This window comes from Labeo rohita, chromosome 6, assembly GCF_022985175.1.
Source record: "Labeo rohita strain BAU-BD-2019 chromosome 6, IGBB_LRoh.1.0, whole genome shotgun sequence".
Taxonomy (NCBI): domain Eukaryota; kingdom Metazoa; phylum Chordata; class Actinopteri; order Cypriniformes; family Cyprinidae; genus Labeo; species Labeo rohita.
The window spans coordinates 13,662,354-13,686,011 of NC_066874.1; the positions used below are offsets into that span (position 1 = coordinate 13,662,354).

General features: G+C 35.6%; 1 protein-coding gene across 5 annotated transcripts in view; it reads left to right on the top strand.

The window, feature by feature from the left end:
* Positions 1–23,658, top strand: part of rptor (regulatory associated protein of MTOR, complex 1) — a 213,426-nt gene that overhangs the window by 93,890 nt on the left and 95,878 nt on the right. For all 5 annotated transcript variants that reach the window (XM_051111869.1, XM_051111865.1, XM_051111867.1 and 2 more), the window contains exons 7-8: positions 3,886–4,061; positions 18,012–18,071. In XM_051111869.1, coding sequence (XP_050967826.1) covers positions 3,886–4,061; positions 18,012–18,071 — 236 coding nt within the window. The remainder of the gene's footprint in view (positions 1–3,885; positions 4,062–18,011; positions 18,072–23,658) is intronic.

Consider the following 23,658-nt stretch of genomic DNA (forward strand, 5'->3'; position numbering starts at 1 on the left):
ACAGAGCAATACAACAGGCTAGTATTGTATTTTTTATTATATATTCGAATCAATTTTAGATACTAATTCCAGATATATGTTCATGTTTACTATTTCCTGCATAATTTCTTACGTTAAGAAATATATTTTGTGTTAGATCAAAACTGTGTCGGCAAATGCGCAGCTGACACACCCACCTGAACGATTTCAAAACATCGCTTATCTTGCCTGAAAAGACGATAAATACTGTAGATAAGATTTTAAGAAAAAAATAATTTACATACACATATCATAAAAACTAGTCCTGTGTGACTGATACGCTTAAAATCGGGTGATTTTAGGTCAGCGGGTTAGCTGTGAGTCAATGGTGCTCTCTGTCGGTAGGGAATGGTAAGATGGCGGATCGAACACTTCCGGTGGCTTCACTGCCTAACGGCAGTTTAGAACGCAATGAGCGATCCAGTCAGTATATATAGATCAGTGAATATAACTGACAGTAAATCATTATATTTATAAAACAATATTAAAATCATGGCAACTTATTGAGATATTAAAGAGCGCTACCCCTAACCTTACCCTAAATGTAACTTTTATGAATTAAAATGAATTTTAAGTCAAATCATTTTTATTGAAAACAAATGCGTTTATTAACTGTAAAGTAATAAAAAAGCGCTGTCAGTGGGAATAGAACCCCGGTCTCCCTTTACACGTTACGCCACAGAAACTGCTGACTAAAGAGGTGACTTCTTCCACATATAGGGTAACGTTAGACTGGCCTAGTGTATTTAGTTCTGCCAACAAGTAGGCTATTTGCAGTGGACACCTCGAATGTATTAATCAGAGGGGAAATGTGGTCGTTGGATCACCGAGACCACTTATTTTACCTACAGGACAAATTCCTTTAACGTTACAAAAGAATATAATGTTAATTCATGCAGTCATTGAGTGTATTTAATCAATGACCCTAAATTATCACCAGTTCAACTAAACAGAAAAATTAGTATGTCGCACATCAAATAAGACTTAGAAATATTACACGTTCAAAAATGTCATGTTTACACGACGAAAACGTTCGTCTAACAACACGTAACAAAAATACACGGCCAAAAATGTTACGTTAAGGCGATACAAACGACCGTGTCTTTAAATAACACGACAAAAAATTTCGTGTATAGACGTACAAAACGTTCGCGTTTACACGTACCAAAAAGACACGTACAAACTTTGCGTGTTAATGCGTCCAGATTTCTCGCGTTTCATATAATAGGTATTGTCCCCAATGGCGTTCCATACACAAAGCCCACTAGACTGTGATCACGTGCTGATTCTGAACTCACTGACAAACGAGTATGACGTTACTTTAAATGCTTGCGTATTCAACTGTTTGCAAACTGGAGCTTTGTGCTCATGTATCCTACCTATCTCATTCGGCACAAAAACAAACATTTTCCATAATATTTACATATTTGTGATGTATCCAAATGCTAAACTATTATTTTTTTCCCCACACGATGTATTGTTGTTTTAAATGAAGGCAAAAGGCATCTGTTTCACAAACCTAAATCAACTGATATAAAAATGTACATACTTGATGTGGAAAAGGGTTGCCATCTTGCTTCCTGTCCTCTACACCAACTGTGTACAAGTGACCTTCCCAACATGCATACATCACACGAGAGCTAGTAAAGTGAGCTGAACTGGACTTTCTAGTTAAAATGTATACAGATGTATTTTCATTTTGTTTTTAAACAAAACGATTGTTTCAGTAGCAGCTTTCCTGCGGGTCTTAACGTCTTATGAAGTTTTAAATCGCTTTTCCGTGAATTAAAGGCCTTGAAAAGTCTTAAATCAAAGCAAAATGTTGTTAATAATGTTAATAACATGTTTTAATGTCACTTACAGCACAACCTTGTTTAATAGTGACCAAACATTTAATTCAAATATATTTACTTAATCTTATGATAGAAATAGTACAGCCTCTATAATTTCTAAAAACAAAACACATGTGGACATCACAACTCTTTCCAAAATTAACCATGGTTTTATCATAGTAAAACTGCTTAATTTTCTTTTGTGTTTTCTGGATGCTTGAGACAATAAAATCAATTAGACAACTGTATTAGGCCTAATAAAATCATAGTCATAGGTAACTGTCTAGATCTACAACGGTGATATATACAACTGTGATATATAAATACAATTTAATTGCAATTTAATTATTTACTTTTATATTTTATTAAAGTTCTATTTTGACCCTGTATAATAGGTGTGTTTTTTTTTGTTTTTTTTTGAATACTTCTGTAATGAGGGAGGTGGCACAACAATACAATTCTGCTTAGGGCATCCATTTGGCCAGCAGCGGCCCTGTTTACAAGCTACTTAAAACCGAAGGAAAGTGAAGAAAAGAGGGAAAACTCAAATGAAAAAAAATCAAACAGCTGCTTAATGTCGAATATCCACTAACTTGAAAGTAAAAGTAAAATGTGCACAGCACTTTTACTGAAAGAAAATGAGGGAAAGAGGAAACACTCAGACAAACTAAAAACAAACAATTTCTAGATACTGAATTGCTGCTAATTTGAATGTGAAAGTAAAACTTGAACTATACTTGTGGAACATATTGCTGTATTGTTTTCCCTTCTATTTTTTTTTTTCCTTAAATTTTCTGTAGTTGGTCTTAAAAAAGGTCTTAAAGTCTTAAATTTACTCTTATAAAACCTGCAGAAACCCTGCAGTAGAGACGATCCTCATTTTTCAGGTGAGCTAGAATATGCAATTTGGTGCAGTTGTTGATTAGTATATGGCCAAAAAGTAAGATTTCTGAGAATTCTGATAGCTTTTTATGTAAATACATATAATACCATGCAGAGGAATGATGATTGAGTTGTACTAATTGAGTTGTACAAATAAAAACCTGATGTATATACAGTTGAGCATGATGTTTTTCTTAAAAATGAATGATTATGGATAATCAAGTAAACCTAACATGCCTGTCCAGTAAGTGTTCATCTTGAAAAATTCCTGCAAAAGGTATTCTTATGTTTACTTTATAAAAGTCATTGAGTTCACACAAAAAAAAAACAAACAAAAAAAAACAAAACAAAAAAAACACATGCACCGTAACCTAAAGGTGGATGTTTTCATAATTATACTAATAGTAGACTGTGTACAACCGTCTTTTTAGCAGTTTTCATCATTTAAAAATATTTGATGTGCAAATATTTTAAAAAAGAATTTAAGACTTGAGTTAAGTCCAAGTCATGCAACTCAAGTCTACAACCCTGGCAAGTATTTACCACGATATAAGTAATTTTGAAACAGTGAGGATAGATATCACAAAATCGTAATTCTGCCAGAAATTTTTCTAAAACCATACCCTATTTTTATCAATGTTGAGCATGTTTACATGCACACCAATAAGCTGGTAATTAAATGAATAATAGCTTAATAAAATAATGTTTTCCCTGTTTACATGCACATCAGTAACATGACAATGCAAGTAAACCATGTGTACATAACTTAATTAAATAAATGAGGTTATATCCCTGTAGTGATGTCAAAACATAATCATTTGGTCATGAAAGAGTCTGTGTTTGTGATATTTTTTTTTTCTTTACTGCAAAACACTTGCTCTGTGCATGCACTTAAATCTGCACTAAGTATGCGTTCCTGTCACGTGTCACACATGCACACTTAAATAAGCCAACAGAATGCAAGTTAATGCATTTACATCCTGCACGAAATTGGGGTAAATGGCAAAAAACTACCTGTGATGATGACCGGTTTGTGCTGAATGTTGACATCTGCACAATGAATGATTCACTGTTCTAAGATTTCATAGCTAACTCTTTGGAGACTTTACTGGGGCTTCACTATTGTTCACTGGTTCTTATTATCTTTTACTAGGTGGCAGCAATAAACCCTAACCACCCACTGGCTCAGATGCCCCTGCCTCCCTCCATGAAGAACTGCATTCAGCTGGCTGCCTGTGAGGCCAATGAGCTTCTTCCCATGAACCCTGACCTCCCTGCTGACCTTTTCACCTCCTGTCTCACTACACCCATCAAAATTGCCTTACGCTGGTGAGATGCTGATTGCACATGCATATACCTTATTCTCTGGCTTGTTTTCTTTTTTGTTTGCACACTTTCTTTGGACCTGTATGTGCTAATGGAATTTAAGTATTCAGTGTAGTCCCTCATGATATATATCAGTAAGGGACAGGGCTCGAAATTACCTTTTTTACTTGGTAGCACTGGTGCTCGAACCTGATCCTAAATTTTTAACCACTCACTTCTTTTTAGTAAAACACTGATCTTGATTCTTCATGGCCGATTCTGATTGCCGATGCTTTACAAACAAATGGGCTATTTTAATAATTAATTATTGCCTTAAGAAAGGGACAAGAAGAAATTCAAAATATGAGTACATGAACAAGATGTTTATTTTCTCTATTAGAGGTCAAACTCTGTTGCCATTTAAATTAGAGGGAACCACTGCATTTTTAAACTTAATCCACACAAAGATGCTGCATGCATGAGCCATTTCTGATTTAAATTAGATTATAATTTCAATATCTGAAGCAAAAACAGAATGGTCTGACAGACTTTAGCTTTGTGAAATTATGCTACATAAAACACCTGGGTCAAGCCACGCATAAAAGATGACTTACTCCAGTAATCAGTTGCTGTTTGATGGTCTTTTTATTTTTTTGAGTGTGCACGCTTCAAATGTAAGCGCATGTCAGAACAGCATGCAAATGAAATGTTTAAGTGACAAGGTTTAAAGCACATGCAAATAATATACTTGTGTGACTGCAAATAAGTGCAGTGTTTAGTGAGTGGAATTCTGCTGCTGAGTAAACATTTGGTGTGAATGTATGTCGCATGAGACGAAGGCACCAGAACTGCAACTGATAGAATGTGCGCTGTAGCACCATAGGCCTACTTTTTTCTTCAATAATAGCAGATCTTAGGGATATTTTAATTGTCCACAATCAAAAATGTTAATATCGCAGACCCCTAATTGCAATGCAGTGCAAATCCGGAACAGAGATTGGTTGAAAGAAAACGTTTGGAGCAAAAACCGTCTGGTTCCGAGTTCTAACAGAACGCAATGTGAGTGATTGATGGCTAATATCTAAAATCTGCATTAAAGCTAAAAATGTAAAGATGAAGAGTAATTGGTTATGTAAGCTAATGTTGGATAGAACGGCTCACTGTATCACCTCACAGCAGTCATATACTGTGCAGTACTTAGCGAAAGTTTTGTAAAGAAATGAAAACAAGTCGCACCCCAACAATTACTCGCACAAATGCTCCCAAAATATATTTTGAGGTCGTGTAGATTCAATTTCGGGAGCGTATGTGACCAAAACGCTTGCAATTTTGAGCCCTGAGGGATCATATGCAGTTAGCAGGTCATTATTGCAAATTAGTATCACCCTGAAGGGGTTTATTTTGAGGTATTGACTTGGCAATTTTGAGGTAAGTCTGCTTATCACATAAATAAATAAATGGATATGTTAAAGAGCTCATAGATAAAAAAAAAAAAAAAGATTTTACAGTGTTTCCTGAGGTGCTCTTTTAATCTTAGTATTTACTTATTTATTTATTTTTTTCAAACAAAGACACTCATAATTTAGGATAACACTTTATAATAATTTCAATAAATAATTAACAAACATTATATAATGCTTAATGGATCATTATATATTTTAGTTAATATAAATATAGTTAATATAATAACTGTATCCACTGTTCCCCTAACGCTGGGTTATTTGGATTGTGGGTCCTGAACAAGGTTATCTTTCCTTCACAACCAAAAAACACACTTCTTTGGTGACACTGTTGATTTCATGATTTAAAAATGACAAATGCTTCTTGAGCAATTCCTGAGCAGCGCTGCCGACAACTTCTGTAACCCAAATGAAGCCCGTTGATGGGCATGCTCTTGCTCTTGCTCTTGCTATTTGTCTGGTTGATGTGTATACACAATCTTCTGGGAGAAGTGCCTATACAAGGAATTCCGCCCTTTATGACGTCATGCAGGGCCATACTGATTTGTTATGATGTGTAAATAGTAGAATAACAAAATTAATAAAAAAAAATTACAACGAAGGATTGTTCGAATGGTGGATAAAGAACCCAGATTAACTTCCAAAACAAATTCAAGCTGATCTGCAGACACGGGGTACAGCAGTGTCAGCTCACGCCATGGTAGGAGACCCAGGATGACACTGCTGACACTGCTGACACAAAAACAAGACTTGAGTGTGCCAAAACTTATGTGACAAAACCATAATCCTTCTGGGAGAACGTACTGTGGACAATTTTTTGGTAAAGGATGTCATGGCACTGTTTACAGAAAAAGAAATGAGGCCTTCAAAGAAATGGACACAGTCCCTACAGTCAAACATGGTGAAGGTTCAAAGATGTTTTAGGGTTGCTTGGCTGCTTCTGGCACTGGATGCCTTGACTGTGTGAACGGTATCATGAAATCGGATGATTACTAAAGAATTTTAAGGCGCAACATGTAGCCAGTGTCAAAAAGCTGTCTCCACCAGAGATCATGGGTCTTCCAGAAGGACAATGACCCAAAACACACTTCAAAAAGCACTCAGAAATGGTTACAAAGCGCTGGAGAGTTCTGAAATGGCCAGATTTGAATCCCGTAGAACACCTGTGGAGAGATCTCAAAACAGCAGTTGGGAGAAGGCATCCTTCAAATCTGAATGACCTGGAGCAGTTTGCAAAACAAGAGTTTCCTAATGTTGGGAAGGAAGGCAACGCTAAGACACTGCACAGTGTCTTGTTGTCTTCTGAGCCATTTTTATCGTTTGGTTTCTGTGTGCTGTAGATGCAGGCAATGATCTTTTTCTGCGGAGGAGGTGTTTAGCCACACCATTGCATCATAAAGTGGCACTTTCCACAGCCTGTCATTTTGGCAGATTGGCTTCAGTATAAACTGATGTTTTTTGACCAACTAGAAAGTTTTGAGTTCTGAAACTTACAGGATGTTTTACAATGACCTCTTATATATCAATAAATGAAGGGATTTTAATTTCTCAATTCATGACCCTTTTAAGGAACATTCTCTAAATTTCCCTTAAGTTAGCCAAATATATTTTAGTTTGTACACTCTAAACCTGGATAAGTTGAATTTACTGATTTACTTAATGAATTAAAAAAGCAAACAAATAAAGAAACATTCATGCATTTTTCCCTTTAAAATATAAAATGCTTTTCATACACTTAGGATAGTCCAGGTGCAGGTAGGGACATCCGTCTGAAAACAATGGATATTGAAGGCCTGAGATTAGTCAGTTCATCCATTACCAAGCTTTCTTCCAAGATGATGAGGTGACCTTTGGACTTTCTTGATCAATGCTAAGGATTCTTACTGGAGTCTGTCTTGTCAGCTGCATCCTAACAGAAGAATAAACAGAACGACAAATACACTATCAAGTCAGTTAGACAGTGCTGTTGTTAAATACTCAAAGTCATATGCTGCGTTCACACCAATTATTCTGAGAGGACGACATTGTGATGTTAGATACAGTGGTCAGGTGGTACAGCTCTCAGAAAATTTTCAGTTTACAGATGGTAGTTTATTTGTTTTTTGTTTTTTTTTTACCTTTATTTATAGAGCACTTTTAACAATACAGATTGTGACAAAGCAGCTTTACAGTATTAAATAGGAAATTGTGTGTCAATAAAGCAAAAGGACAAGAGTAAACACTCAATTTTCAGTTAAAGGCAGTTCATCATTGAATTCAGTGATGGCATCATCCAGCTCAGTTCAGTTCAAATAGTATGCAATATCGCTGAAAGTTAAATTAATTATCAGTTCTACAAGGACATAAATGCTTTTTCCAAGTTGGAATCTTGTAATTGTGGTAATTACAACATGGGATGAATGCACCTTATACATACCTGGTGTACTGTAAAAAGAGCTGGCCTTTGAATTATCATCTGAATAATGTCAGGCTTGTCGTTGACAACTTTTCTGTGAAGTTACAGTATTTATAAGGGCATCTGACTTCAGGGTTTACGTTTAATTGTACAGTGTGCTAGTCAGTAAAGTGATCATCCTCAGACTAGGTGTCAGTTAACCCATGACATACAGCTGATCTTGTTTATTCACAGGTTCAAATATGTCTACAAATTACTAGAATCTACTTATATTTTATAAGTAATGCAATCAAACTTAAATATTGTATTAAACTGTAAATAATTTGTTTAATTAGATACAAAATCCGGGCTTACAGTGTATGTATGTGACTCAAGAAGTATTAAATATTATGAAAAGGATGCCATAGAGGAAAAGTTTGATTAATTTCCTAAGCCAGCTGGAAGACATTGTGAATAAAATGCAAGGCAACACAAAGCAATCAATGAGGTAGAAACCGGAGTATCGAGGGCAGAAGACAAACTAGCATCAACCAAGACAAAACTAGAAGGCTTCCTGCATTGTTTAGATGAAATGACAAAGTGGATGATCTGGAAAACTGATCAAGGTGAGAAAACCTGATCATTCTAAATCTTCCTGAAGGAGTGAAAGAAGCAAACCCCACAAACTTATTCCAGTCCTTGCTACCCACCTTTCTCGGCCTAGAAGAGGAGAGAGAGCTGGTTTGCTTGGATCTCGCTCACAGATTAGGGAGGCCTACAGTAGTTCGCAACTGCCTGAACGGTCAGGACGCCACCCAAGGCCGGTGATTATGAAACTAAGGGCAACTAATTAAGCAATTAATCACCTCCAGGAAAGATTTTATATGCGGCAAAGTCTAAGGGTCCGCTGTGTTTCCAGGGCAATGAAATCTCTTTTATGCAGGATTTTTCACAGTCAGTGAGACAAAGGGTGTTTTCACACTTGTGTGGTTTAATTAAAACGAACTCTGGTGGTTCATTTGAGTAAGTGTAAACACTGCCATCTGAACCCTGGTGTGCTAAAAAAGACAGCAAAAGTGTATTTGATCTAAAGCTGCGCTAAGCAGACCAATCAGTGAATGAGTACTTAATCCAACAACAGAACACAATATGTCAGAATCCAAGATGGTTGACATATCATGGCACAGCATGGCTGAAGCAAACAGAGCAACTAAAGCAACTAAAACGCTTGTTTGAAACCAAGCAAAAGTGATCGAAGTGCCTGCTCGGCATTACAACAACGGGAAAGCTTACGATTATCGTCAATATGGAAGATATTAAAAAAACTCTGGCCTCAATCCAACTAGAGGTCGGCAAAATTGCAACGCAACAAATGGAGATCCTGCAGTTTACGCAACAGGTGAATCTATTACAAGCTCAGGTGAGCGGCTATGAAGCTAAACTAAAGAAGACGATCAGATTAAAGAACTGGAAAAAAGACTGGATGTTGCAGAGCAATATTACCGTTTGGATGATCTGATTATGTCGCTGCGGGAAACAATGCTGATGATACAGCTGCTGAGACGGAGACCCTGGAATTCCAGGTTATCCAATTCTTCGGTAGCAAGGATATTCCCATTCACAGAAATCAGATCTCGGCCTGTCATACACTCCCTCGGAATAACAAAAATAGTACTACCTCACCGGCAATTATAATCCGCTTTGTCAATAGAAAGGACAAGGTCGGCTTGTTGCAACAGGGGTTCAAGTTAAAAGGCACGGGAGTGTTTGTGAATGAACATCTAACGAGGAAGAACGGGAATATTGCTTATGCAGCGCGGCAACTGAAAAAGGCTAAAAAGATTAAAGCGACCTTGTAAAATTGTAAAGTTTATATCCGAACGAATGGAGCGACACCAGAAGACGAAAGAGTATTGATGGTGAAAGAAATGGACGATTTGAACTTGTACAAATGATGACTAGAGCTGAGTCACAATACGAGCTGCGGATGTGCGGACCTAGTATTTTATTTATTTGTTTATTTATGTCGCTGATTATGGACGATGATAACGCAAGTCTCTGGGACAGACGGAATATTTAGTTAACTTCGGTTTTGGGCCTATTCGAAATAGGAGGCCTTCATAACCAGGGGACTATCAGTTTCTATCACGTGAGTCTGTGTCGATTTTCCTGCCAGCTTAATTTTTATGGCTTCTATTGATTTGCCCATTTCTGACGTTAACTCTTTTATTTTTAACCCGTTTGAGCAGAATATGGACAGTTGTGGCATCTATGATAGTTTCTTTAATTCTGATGTAAATCAATCTAATTTAAGCTTATTAAAACTGTCTTGTAACTATTACTGTGAAGGGCAAGTAAACTCACTGTATCAAACTATAAACTTTTTTAAAAATCTTTTCTCTACTTTTCATTTGAATATTCGTAGTATGCCTAAAAATTATGACGAATTGAAAATTTTTCTGTCTACCATAAGTTTTTCCTTTTCAGTCTTGGCATTTTCTGAGACTTGGCTGACTGATGATGTATTTAATTTATTCCCCCTACCTAATTATATATCATTTCATTCTTGTAGAAAAAACAAAAGAGGAGGGGGTGTTTCTCTATATGTTTTGAACTCCTTTACTGCTGTTGCTAGAGATGAACTTAGTGCAGAATTTGACACCACTAACACAGAGGCTATATTTATTGAAATTTCATCTTATCAGCAATTTAATGGAAAGAGCATTCTGATCGGATGTATCTATAGACCACCAGATTCAGACTACAACACATTTATTGATGCACTCCAATCCACACTTGAGTTAATAACCAAAGAAAGTAAACTATGTTTTATACTTGGTGATTTCAATATTAATTTACTCAAATGTGATCTAACACAAACAGTTGATTTCTTAAATGCACTTTATTCTTTCAATTTTTTCCCTCTTATTACTAAACCTTCCAGAATCACCTCCTCATCTGCTACTCTCATTGATAATATATTGATTAATTCCTATAATTTTGAGGTCACTTCAGGCATCCTGACGTGTGATGTCTCTGACCATTTTCCTGTCTTCCAGTTTATCCACTGCTGCCATTCTGTGTCTAGCTGTCCTAAGGATGGGCCAAATAAATATCGTAAATTCTCTAGAAACAGCATTGATCATTTTAAATCTGCCGTTGGTAATATTATATGGGATGAGGTACTTGTGTCACAAGACGTTAACAGTGCTTACAGTTTATTTTTAAAGTCCTTTAATAAGGCCTTAGATGTATCATTTCCGTTGATGAGTACAAAATCTAGAAACAAATACTCTAAGGGGAAGCCGTGGATAACTGATGAATTAAAAAAGCTTTCACGGAAAAAAAATAAACTTTATAAGAGGTCTGTTTTTAACCCTTCCCCAATTAATACTGAAACTTATAAGAAATGTAAAAATTACTTCACATCTTTAGTAAGAAAAGCAAAGAAAGCATATTATTCAAATCAATTTGTACAAGCTTCTAATAACATTAAGACAACATGGCACTTGATTAATCACTTATTTGATTACTTAATCACTTGGATGCCAATAATATTTTATACAAACATCAATATGGTTTTTGGAAGCGACACTCTACTGAGCATGCTCTCATTCAACTTGTGAATTACATTTCTTCAGCTCTTGACAATAAAAAAATTGCTCTTGGAGTCTTTCTGGACCTGAGTAAGGCATTCGACATGGTTAGTCACAATATTTTGATTGCCAAACTCGGCAGATACGGAGTGCAGGATGCTGCCCTGAGATGGTTTAGAAGCTATTTAGCTAACAGAGAGCAATATGTATACCTGGAAGGCTATACCTCCATGAAGTCACAAATTATGATTGGTGTTCCTCAAGGATCGATATTGGGGCCTCTTCTATTTTTAATTTATATTAATGACATGGCTACGTCATGTACCAAACTTCTCCCTGTATTATTTGCAGATGATACAAACCTTGTAGCTTCTCACCAAGACTTTAATATTTTAATTAAAACTGTTAATGAGGAACTATCTTCCATTGTGGAATGGTTTCAATGGAACAAACTTACTCTCAATATAAAAAAAATGTAACTTTATGATTTTTTGTAACACTAATAAACATTACCCAATAGAATTATCTAAAATATTCATTAATAACACTCAAATTGAATTGGTTCAGCATACTAAATTTTTAGGAGTTATTATTGATAGTGGTCTAAAATGGTCTGACCATATCAACTTTGTATCTAAGAGGTCTGCTAAAATGCTGGGTATATTGAGAAAGGTTTGTCCTTTAATTCACTCCTCAGCTTATTTAACCTTATATTATAGTTTTTTGTTCCCATTTATTAATTATTGTAACATTGTTTGGGCAGCTACCTATACTACTTATCTGAAGAAATTAACAGTCATACAGAAGAAATATCTTAAATTTATTTCCCATTCAAATAGATATGCACCTTCAGTACCCCTTTATAATAAATTTAAAGTTCTCCCTATTGACAAGGTAAATATTTATCAAACATGTTTATTTACGCATAAGGTTATAATAGGAAACAAGATCTTCCAGATACTTTTCAGAATTTGTTTATCCCCACCACTCATATCAAACTAGACACAGTAACAACACCTTACTCTTACCTTACACACGAACTGTAAGACATCAATTTAATATTTCTTTTAGAGGTCCAAAGCTCTGGAATGACTTAAGTTCATCTTTGCGATCAATGTCTTCTTATTCTGCTTTCAAAAGGCATTTGAAGAGTCTATTATTGCCAGCCTGAAGCCTTTATGTACTCCATTCTAGGTATTATTAATCCTTCTGATCGTTGGTTGCTTGCTCTTTCTGTAATTTACTTGGATTGATCTTTTTTTTTTTTTTTTTTTTTTTTTGTTATTGAATTTGTTGTTTATGCTCTTGCTTTGTTTTATTTGTTGTTTGTTTTTTATTGTGTGTTTAGCCTGCATGTCATGAATTAATATGAATAGGAGTGGAACTCTGTACAAGCCTAGAGTGGCTTCGTTCCCTCCTTGCACAGATCTGTACGTGTGCTAAACAAATAAACCTAAACCTAAGTACTTTAATGTCATACACGGATCAGTCTGTGCAGTGCCGCTTTAAGCCGAACACACTTTTTTTTTTTTTTTTTTTTTTTTTTTTTTTTTTCCTGTCACAAAATATACGTCATTCAATCCGACCAATCAGGTTGTGACTGTATCACTATGCCTATACATTCAATATCTTTAGGTTTACTGTCAAAAATGCCAGTGTGAACGCTAAGCGGACCAGGACCAAATGTATAATTTTCCTTTTTGGTCTGTACCAAATGAACCAAACAAACCGAACTACAAGCGTGAACACACCCAAAGAAGACGAGGCTTCAATGCGGTTTGCAAAAAGCTCAAGAAGCTAAATATAAGATTCGGAATGTCTTTCCACACTGAGGATTCTTTTCAGTTGCAGTGGATTGTCTGTGACAGCAGCTGATTTTCTTGCTAAACTTAAGGACTCACCTGCAGCAGTTTAAAGTCTGTTGGCCTTAATGATGCGACTGAACGTTTTATGTTTGTAACAACACTTTATTGAGAACTGTCATGCATGACCCTACCTATTTGTGGTATTTTGTGATAACGTATACTCTGCACAATAGCGCATAGAGACGTTTCTCAGTTACGTTTACGATAATGTGATATTGTTTTGTTAAGGAGAGTTGAAGATTAAGGTCAGGCATTTTCATTGAGGGTTTTGTGAGTGGAGGGGTCATGGGAGGCGTTGCTTTGGGTGGGATTGTTCTTTTAAAGTTAAAATCTTTTAAGTGAAAAACTACTCCAGTAGGAAGTTCCCTTGTCTACTAAGGTAGTTAAGTTTTAACATATGTTTTTGTTTGTTTGGTTGTTTTTCTTGGCTGCTATTGCACCTTTTGGACACTGTTGTTATGCATTCTGTATTTTGTCTTTTTATTCGAAATTCTTTTGGGGAGAAAGGATAGTGTGCAGCCCGTCGGCTCTGGTTGGATGTAGTGCAGATGTAGTGGGTATTGACATAAATAGGATGAAACATGATTGCTTTACACGTGGATGATATCTTATTGTTCTTAGCAGAACCTGAAAAGTCAGTGGCAGCTCTTATTAATATAATAGACATTTTCAGTTCTTTCTCTATCTATAAAATTAATTTCGACAAGTTTGAAGCATTGCCCCTTGGTGCATTTGGCAATAATAATAATAATAATCTAATTTCCCATTTAGGTGGTTTGAAGGGTTGAAGGGTTCTGTTATTTGGGAATTCATGTCCCTGCAAACTTAAATAGGCTATTACATCTTAACATCACCTCCATGGCAAAAAAAATAAATAAATAAATAAATAAATCAAAGAAGATCTGGATAGGTGGGTGGATCTATCTATATCATGGCTGTGTCAGATAGGGTTAATTTAAAATGAACATCTTTTCCAGACTACTGTAGCCATTACAAATGACTCCACTTTACATTGACAGGAATATGATTAGGAATCCGGAAAAGCATTTCTTAGGGTTTATTTGGCATAAAAAGAAACCAAGAATAAAAATCTCCAAACTACAGTTACCATTTAAGGCTGGTGGTCTTGTCCTCTCTAATATTAGTTGGTCATGCTAAAGTCCTTCTAAATGAATATTGATTCATTTTTTTTTTACCTTGCTGAATTCATTTAGTAAAATGATCCTGAATATGAAAAGCAATCCGTATAAAATGGGAATTAAATATCATCTTCACTTTTTAGATGACATGCTGTTAAATGTAACATCCCAAAACAGCATTTCTTTGGTTATCTACAAATTAGACGTCTTATACAAACCCTGGTTCTTCCCCTAGCTTGTCAAAATCTCCAATTGTTTCTTTATTAATTAATTCAAGAAAGCAAGGCAAGGAAAGTGATTTCTGGAGTTTATTCCTTATTTCTCAAGCATGCTGGTCTTAATGTTTCAGCTTTTTGAAATGTGTGGGAGAGATTTCCGTGGTATCCCTGAGAACAAAGAGTGGGAGAAGGCCTTAAAACATATGGGCAGTGTATTTATTTGCAACAAAGCAAGAGAAACACAGTATAAAATTGTCCACCGCTTGCATTGCAGCCCATATATTCTTAACAAAATCAATCTGCAAAAGTTGTCAAAAGTTCGCTCAAAGTGTAAGCGTAGTGTGGGTACGCATAGCCATATGTTTTGGTTTTGTCTGTTAATCTCTCAGTTCTGGAGCAAGGTCCAAAGGAGATTAGAGGGTATATTTGATTATACTATATGTAAAGACCTTGGTTCTTCATCCTAGGTCTTCATCCTACACTTGCACCAGGGGACATAACTCTTCCTCAGAAGTTGCTTTTTATTGCCCAAAGATGTATCTTACTTAATTGGATTAAAGACAAACCACCATCAATCCACCAGTGGTTTCAAGAGATTTACAGTATACTTTCATTTAAAAGAATCAATGCATCACTTAAGGGGAATGTGGACACTTTTAGATGTATCTGGTCTCATTTATTTGCCATTTTATCAGACTGAACTAAAGAAACTTTAGAGCTACAGGCACACAAACTTTGGAAAAATACTATTTATGGCACTCAGACAGGTATGAGCTGTGCAGTTATGTCACACTATATATTCCTACTATAATTTGCATACCTGCAGTGTCAACAGTCATGACTAGATAAACACAAATTCACATTTGGTTTTCAACTATAGACATGGAGCCGCACTCCACGAAAGTTAAAACAAGATAATGAGAGGAGCACAAGGAATAGAACAGCATTAAACAGATGATTGATCAGCACTCATTTCCTCTTTTGATGATGATGTTTGATTTAAAGATGTGGTCTGTAACAAAATCAGTTTTTGAACAAGTACATAACCAACCAGTGTTCAAAACTGTCTCCTTTGTTTTAATTGTTCTAATTTGAGTTGTACTGATAGGTTTCTGCGTGAAAGAAAGCTTGCCACCATTCATCTTTGTGTCGTTATTTTACCCCTGTATAACTAAAGGAGTCACAGTTAGTAGACTGTATCGGATGTGACGATACTGCAGGTGGCAGATCATTGATAGCCTTTTCTCACAGCAGTTTGAATAATTAAAATAATCATTTTGGTGGCGGATTATAATCCAGAAAGGATGATGTGTTACTGAAACACATGTAAGTGATTGAAGTTAGATTATATTCTAGTTTTAAATGTGTATCTGATTGCAGATACATGGGATTACACAGGACTTGTATTTCACCAGGATTTGTGATTATACCAGATTTGTACCAGTTTTTAGGAACATTAATTTGCTTTTTTGGTTGAAAGTATAATTCGAATTGTATGACAATTAAAGATTAGACTGTACAGAAATTGAAATCTACAAGTGACACTAATACACACTAAATACACATAGTCATGCAATGCTGATGTTGTTAACATTACCATTTTAACAAAGAACAGTATAACAATAATAACAATAATAATAATGTGCACGGTTTGATGTGATATGAGCGAAGCGATTGTTAGATTTAATCACCATTGGTAGCACAATTTGTTGTAATGCTGTTTTTTTTTTCTCAGTTGGTCAGAACAAAGGTGGCAGAAATGTTAGTTACTTGTTCGGATTACAATTTCCAGTGACGTATTTGTGCCGATGTACAACTAACGTAAAGATGATAATTCCACAAATACCTGCAATTGTAAGTTTCAAACAGAGATGGTGACAAAGAGGCAAAACTTACTTACAAACTGCAGCTTTAAAGTAAACATGAATTGGCAGTCAAAACCCATGTTTCTTTAGGTTTGCAATGTGGCTGCTCTAAGACCCAATACAGCTGACATTGTTCAATCTTTCAACAAAAGTGTCTTTGCGAACTCTGCATTAAACTGCGCAACAAACCTATAGTTTTGACCCTATTATCCAACATGAATAGCAAAGTAGCAGTAAAACTGCATTAGAGTGGGCAAATTGATTCAGTTCTGTAAATCTGTTCCAACTGTCCGTTTGAATGAACCAGTTGAGAAATGATTTGATGGTTCATTTTTTTGCATCTTGCTTGTGGTCTCTATAGGTAAATAATGTGATTTATGTATTATCATGTTTTAATATCATTTTTTAATGCATTAAATGGAAAACATATTTGTTTTAACTAAGTGTTTACTATATTTTACTTATCTACCTGGATTTAGTGAATTGGTTAAAGAGTTGGTTTGTCTGATCACCTTTTTTAACCATAACAAACAAACAAACATGCTTTAAGCTATAGCACAGCAACTGAATACTTATCGAGATGTTTACTGTAACATTAGTAGACTTAAAAAAGATAAAATACTTTTCAGAACAGAATGTTACTTCAACTGTTTTAAAAGATTATTGGGCTTTGAAGACACAGTACAGCATGTCCTGTGCTTTGTAAAGATCACTAATGGCTTGATATGGTTTCTTTTGGGTACATTTTTAACATTTAATGTACTTATTTATAAATACATATCTGCCTGTTTTAGTTTGTGCTACCGTAAGTGCTTTTATACCGCTTGAATATTTTTTTTTTCTTTCTAGCCATTAAAATTATTTTAATTTCAAACTTTTGTTTTGAAATCTGGATAATTGTTTTTCACCTCTTGTTTTCAGGAAGGAATTCAACAGTCACACAGTTTAGCTTAATACTGACTATTTGCGTGATGTATGTCACAAATATGTATCAGTCTTGGTCTGAACATGTGAAAAATTAACCTGAATCACAAAGAATAATTAAGTTTGCATTTTGGATTATATGTTCTTAAAGTAGAATACAAATACAGATATAAGGACCATGGCACAGCTAGGTAAAAGAGATGATCAAGAGTTGCATGTATGCTGAATATGTCTTTTGAATAATTCTCATTTTACATCTTCATTTTTTTCTTTCTTTCTGCCCTGTCTACATAAAACTGGTACTAAAGCTCCTATTAACTTAGTTCAGTTAGTTGATTACTATGATTGTGGATTGTGTATGTCTGTGTGTGGAGGTATATAAAAGTTGGGAGACTGGGTGTAGCTTGGGGTCAATGCTAAGATGTTAAGCCTGGCTTGAGTAATCACAGATCAGTACATATAAAGAAATTTGGGTGAAATCGAATGAGACAGAAATTGAAAGAAGTGTCTGTGTATGTCTTTTTTCCCCTAAGGTTCTGTATGCAGAAGAGTGCAAAGCTGGTGCCAGGAGTGACCTTGGACCTGATTGAGAAGTAGGTGTTTTTGTATTTTCTCCCCTCTCTCGCCCTCATTTGGTTGTCTGCCTCTTGTGGTATTTTCTCTCCTGTTTTCTTTTTATATTGTTTGTTCTCTATAAATAGCAGAAAAACCTGGATGGCAAGTCCATATAAATTAATAAAATCTTTAAAAGTCATAGAAATCATGAATATCGTGAATATTAGTTTTTCTGCTTACACTTAAGTCACATATTTCTCCACTAGAAACTGCCTTTTGTGTGTGCAGTTTGTATGAATTTTCTTTAAAAAATTATCCAGTAATCATCCACAATAGCTAAAAAGGTCACGGAAACCCTGTGATTATTGGAGTTATTATCAGTGGTGGACGGTAACGAAGTAGTTCGAAGTACTTCGTTACTGTACTTAAGTACATTTTTCAAGTATGTACTTTACTGGAGTAGTTTTATTTTGAGTAACTTTCACTTGTACTTCACTACATTCCAAAGCGTAAGATCATACTTTTTACTCCACTAAATTTCATAAAACATATCGTTACTCCTAATAATATATCACGTGCTCCGAGACGCAGATGCGGTGTCTGATTCATGAACAAACTGATTCTTTTCAAAGAACCTGTTAAATCGATTCGCAAATTGCACCAACTGATTCATTCACAAATTGGAATGATCCGATTGCAGCTATTCTCGAGTCAACAACCCCATTGATTCAAATGATCCGTTTAGAGCGAGTCTCCAGTGAACTGAATTCACAAGTACACTGACCAAAATTATAAACGCAACACTTTTGTTTTTTGCCCCCATTTTTCATGAGCTGAACTCAAAGATCTAAGTGCAACACTTCACATAGAGTTGTTCAGGTTGTTGTGGCTGTTGGCCTGTGGAATGTTGGTCCACTCCTCTTCAATTGCTGTGCGAAGTTGCTAGATATTGGCAGGAACTGGAACACGCTGTCGTTGTCAGTCCAGAGCATCCCAAACATGCTTAATGGGTGACATGTCTTGTGAGTATGCTGGCCATGCAAGAACTGGAATGTTTTCATCTTCCATGAATTGTGTACAGATCCTTGCAACATGGGGCTGTGCATTATCATGCTGCAACATGAGGTGATGGTCGTGGATGAATGGCACAACAATGGGCCTCAGGATCATGTCACGGTATCTCTGTGCATTCAAAATGCCATCAATAAAATGCACCTGTGTTTGTTGTCCATAACATACACCTGCCCATACCATAACCCCACCGCCTCCATGGGCCACTCAATCCACAACGTTGACATCAGCAATCCGCTCACCCACACAACGCCATACACGCTGTCTGAAACTCCTTTGGAGACGGCTTATGGTAGAGAAATAAACATTCAATTCAGGGGCAACAGCTCTGGTGGACATTCCCGCAGTCAGCATGCCAATTGCACACTCCCTCAAAACTTGCGACATTGTGGCATTGTGCTGTGTGATAAAACTGCACATTTTAGAGTGGCCTTTTATTGTGGCCAGCCTAAGGCACACCTGTGCAATAATCATGCTGTCTAATCAGCATCTTGATATGCCACACCTGTGAGGTGGATGGATTATGTCGGCAAAGGACAAGTGCTCAGTAACACAGATTTAGACAGATTTGTGAATTTGTGAATACTTGAGAGAAATAGGCCTTTTGTGTACATAGACAAAGTCTTAGATCTCATGAAGAGTTCAGCTCATGAAAAATGGGGGCAAAAACAAAAGTGTTGTGTTTATAATTTTGGTCAGTGTAAGAACCGTGAGCGCATGCACGACTGATGCTGCGAAAGTAAGTTGCTAATGTCAAATTTTAGAATTAATTATTGTAACTGAAAATCATATTTAGGTCAAAACGTTCCATTGTTTGTGAATTAAATCTGCTGTAAACACATCAACATCAGTGTCTCTATGTTTTAGGTCAATAAACGAAAAATTAAAATAACACAGATTAAATAAAATAACTCCTGCACATTCATATTCCCCGCTGTGGTAACGTTAGCAGTTTTATTAAAATGCTACGCATTTAGCCCTACGTGACATCTGTTTTTATAATGTTTATCAACAGTATACGTTTTTATATTGTTTGGATCAACTAGCCCGAGTGAACAGATATGAATGTTTATTCATAACCATACTGAAAATAAGTAAATATTGTAAGCTGATGCTAACTGTCTAGCTAACAAGATTGCTGGTGCTAAGTTGAGGTCATTTTTAGATATAAATATATTTTTTTTTTTTATTTAGCCACCTAGATAGATTACATCTGAGGGAAAAAGAAAGGATGTGATGTTCAGAACATGGTTACTACAGTAATTATCAAAGTGGGAAGTGATGCCCTCTGGCATTTGGCCAGGGGTGTTTTTACACCACAGACAAGGTTTAAGAACAAACAAAAAAAAAAAATCATTATGAAAATATAGTTATATTTTCCTTAAAATGTTCTATAACTTCAGGCCTTATTCTCATGTCATATATAACTGGGACTTCATGTAAAACAACAAGCTTTAAAACACTTTTTTTTCTTACTGTTGAAAATTAGATGGTCAAATCTGTTTTCTCTCAGGTACATCGCAGTGTAAGCTTCACAGTGAATATTACTACATCACTCCCGTCAACGTAGTCCATATCAACAAACAAAAATGTATTTTTACTCCATATAGTGGTTATTTGGGTAAAATCCCAGGTATTTTGAGCAGTAGGATTATAAAAAAATATGTGCTAATATAAAATAAAATTAAATAGCCTATAGAAAATTGCAAAATAACTCTATCAGTACTTTTTTTACTTAAGTACATAAAAAATTGGGTACTTTTGTACTTTCACTCGAGTAAAATTGAAAACAGAGCACTTTTACTGGAGTAATATTTTATTATACGCATCTGTACTTTTACTCAAGTACTTGATTTGTGTACTTCATCCACCACTGGTTATTATTATGCATTTTTATTTAATTGTAAGCATTTCTGTCGCTATCTTTTGAACTTGCTGCAATTATGTACCCAAGTTGTACTAAAACAATTTGACTTATGCTTGTTTAAATCCTAATTTGTTTGTTTTTGTCTGCATTTATTCCATATGAATTCTGTGGTTACATTGGCACAAAAAATCAGATTGACACAGATTGGAATTTGTTGCAGTGTGTAAACACAAAAATTCACACAAGATCCAATTTTTTATTTTTTTTGCATCCAGTCTGGGCCACTTCCAAATGTGGATACATATATCCAATATTTGGACATCCAACCTGCGTGTACACACATCCAATCTGTCTAAGAGCTCCTCATGCGAGGGTGGCACGTTTGTCCATAAAGTTTATATAGGTAAAAAAAAAAAGCACATTCAGGAGCTGGTTTTCAACCCCTCCCCCATGAATTTTATAAATACAACAGCTTCACTACTAAAAGCTTACATTATATTTCTCATCAATGAGTAGGGTTGGGTGTTCGATAAGACATGTTAAAGAGGCAGCAGTCTCTTTAATGAGACTAATTTAATTTGTGACTTTAATGAGGATTAATCTATACTTTATTTATGAAAAGAAAACTATGCAGTGTTTTTAAACTTCTGATTTAAATTTCTGCACCTGCAATTTGTTCAGTTGTATTTATTTATGCTATTGCTAATTTATCTGCTTGTTCCTGTTTTATTTTTGATGTCTATTTGTCTTTAACAATTTTATGTTTGTCTAGTTGTTTTTGCTGTGGCATTTTTTGTTTTGGCAAAAGTTCCTCTTAGGCCTAAGTGTTCTGTAGGCTGCTAATATTTGCTCATATTATTCAGCTGCAACAGAAAGCATTGTAAAAACAATAATGTTTGACTTATTTATTTATTTATTTTTTGACACCTTTTTTTTGTTATTGGAATCGAAACTAGGAATCTTTAAGAATCAGAAGCGATAAGCAGAATCATAATCGCAATCATAATCGATAAAATAAAATTCAAATGATCCCCAACCCTAGCAATGATGAGATGACAACATTTTCCATTGTTGTTAGGCTTCACACTTTCTTGCGCACTCTCTCTCTCTAATTAATTAAAATTCATTTAAATAAATATCATTTTGGTGCTGCGTTATTTCACTGAAGAATTCTACGTCTAACGAGCTGAATGAGCTACAAATGAAAATAGCCATTATTTTCTGGTCTTTATCTGTTCATATTTTGTGCTGCAAAACATCCATGACAGCTGTTGTCCATGCTGGCAAATAATAGTCACTCAACGTGAATTATATTCATTATTTTAATAGCACGGCCATTCAAAACCCGAGGGTGTACCATGTAGTAAAGCAATCACTGACAATCATTTTGGGCAGGAATTAATGCAAGCAGAGATGTCGGATACCAGTCATGTCTAGAGTGAATGTAAACAGACAGGCCAAATAATCCGATATGGTCAAAAGATCGGATCTGTGCATTAAGACTTGGTGTAAATGAAGCTTTACAGTGAACTACTCCTACTATTTAGAAATTTTATTTAGATTTATTTATAAATCACTAAAGAAAGTTAAATAGTTCCAAACAGAACTTTTTCAGTGATCAAGTTGGCCTTTTCAACCTTTGTGTTCATCTTTGCACTTTCTTCTCTAGAACTGTTGGGCCCCTGAGGCATGATGGGATTGAATGGAAGAAAAGAGGCAGTTCTTTGAGCTTTGTGTAGATGAAAAGCATTTAATGAGATCATGACAGCTCTAACCCCTCTGTTTCCTCTTCCTCCATTCTATCTGCAACCTTAAATGAGTTTACAATCTCTGACAGAGAACACCAACCTTTTGGAACGCAAACAGAGTCACTGTCTTTAAAACTTGTCTTACACAATAGTAAATGCATCCCTGTTCGGAAAGCTCATGTAATTATTATTTAATCACAACTTACTTTTCTATTAGTATCATAACTGCTTGGTTATATTTTAGTCAGCTTCCCTCTGCATTCTTCCCAGGGATCTTTGCAGTTAGAAAGCACTTAGTTGTGAATAATAGAGACTAAGAATGAAACTCATCACAGTGACATCATCACAGTGGTGCTGCTTTGGGCTTTCAAATGCTCTTTGGTGTTTTTTAATGGATGTAAATGAACATAACACCTGAGGCAGTCCTTGTCCCTGTGCTTATGATAACTTAATAAGGTTGAGTTGGAACAGCAAAATCCATCACGTCACTTTTTTGTTTGTTGTGTTGTGCTGTGTTGTGCTGTGTTTTGTTTTTTGACTTCACAGGTGAAACGCCCAGGTTGCTCATAAACTACTAATTTCACCTGAAAATTAATTTATGTCCTGTTGCTGGGCTTTCTGTTCACATCCCTTTTTTGACAATCAAAAGCACCCCACTCACACATGCACAACTTTGAATTCTGATTGATTAATGCTCTGTGATATCATAGGAGGGGGGGAGATTAATAGCCTACACAGTTATTTGAGGACAGAGAACTTCTGTAAAGGAGTGCGGGGCCGTTCTCTGAAGGACTGTCTGACTTTTGTGTCCTATCAGAAAGTGCAGTAAATAAACATGAACAATTTTAGAACATTCACTTTGTAATCATTGAGTATGAGGAGCACCAAGTGGCAGGCCGACGATATGCAAAGTAGAGCCCTGCATTTCTGACGATATGC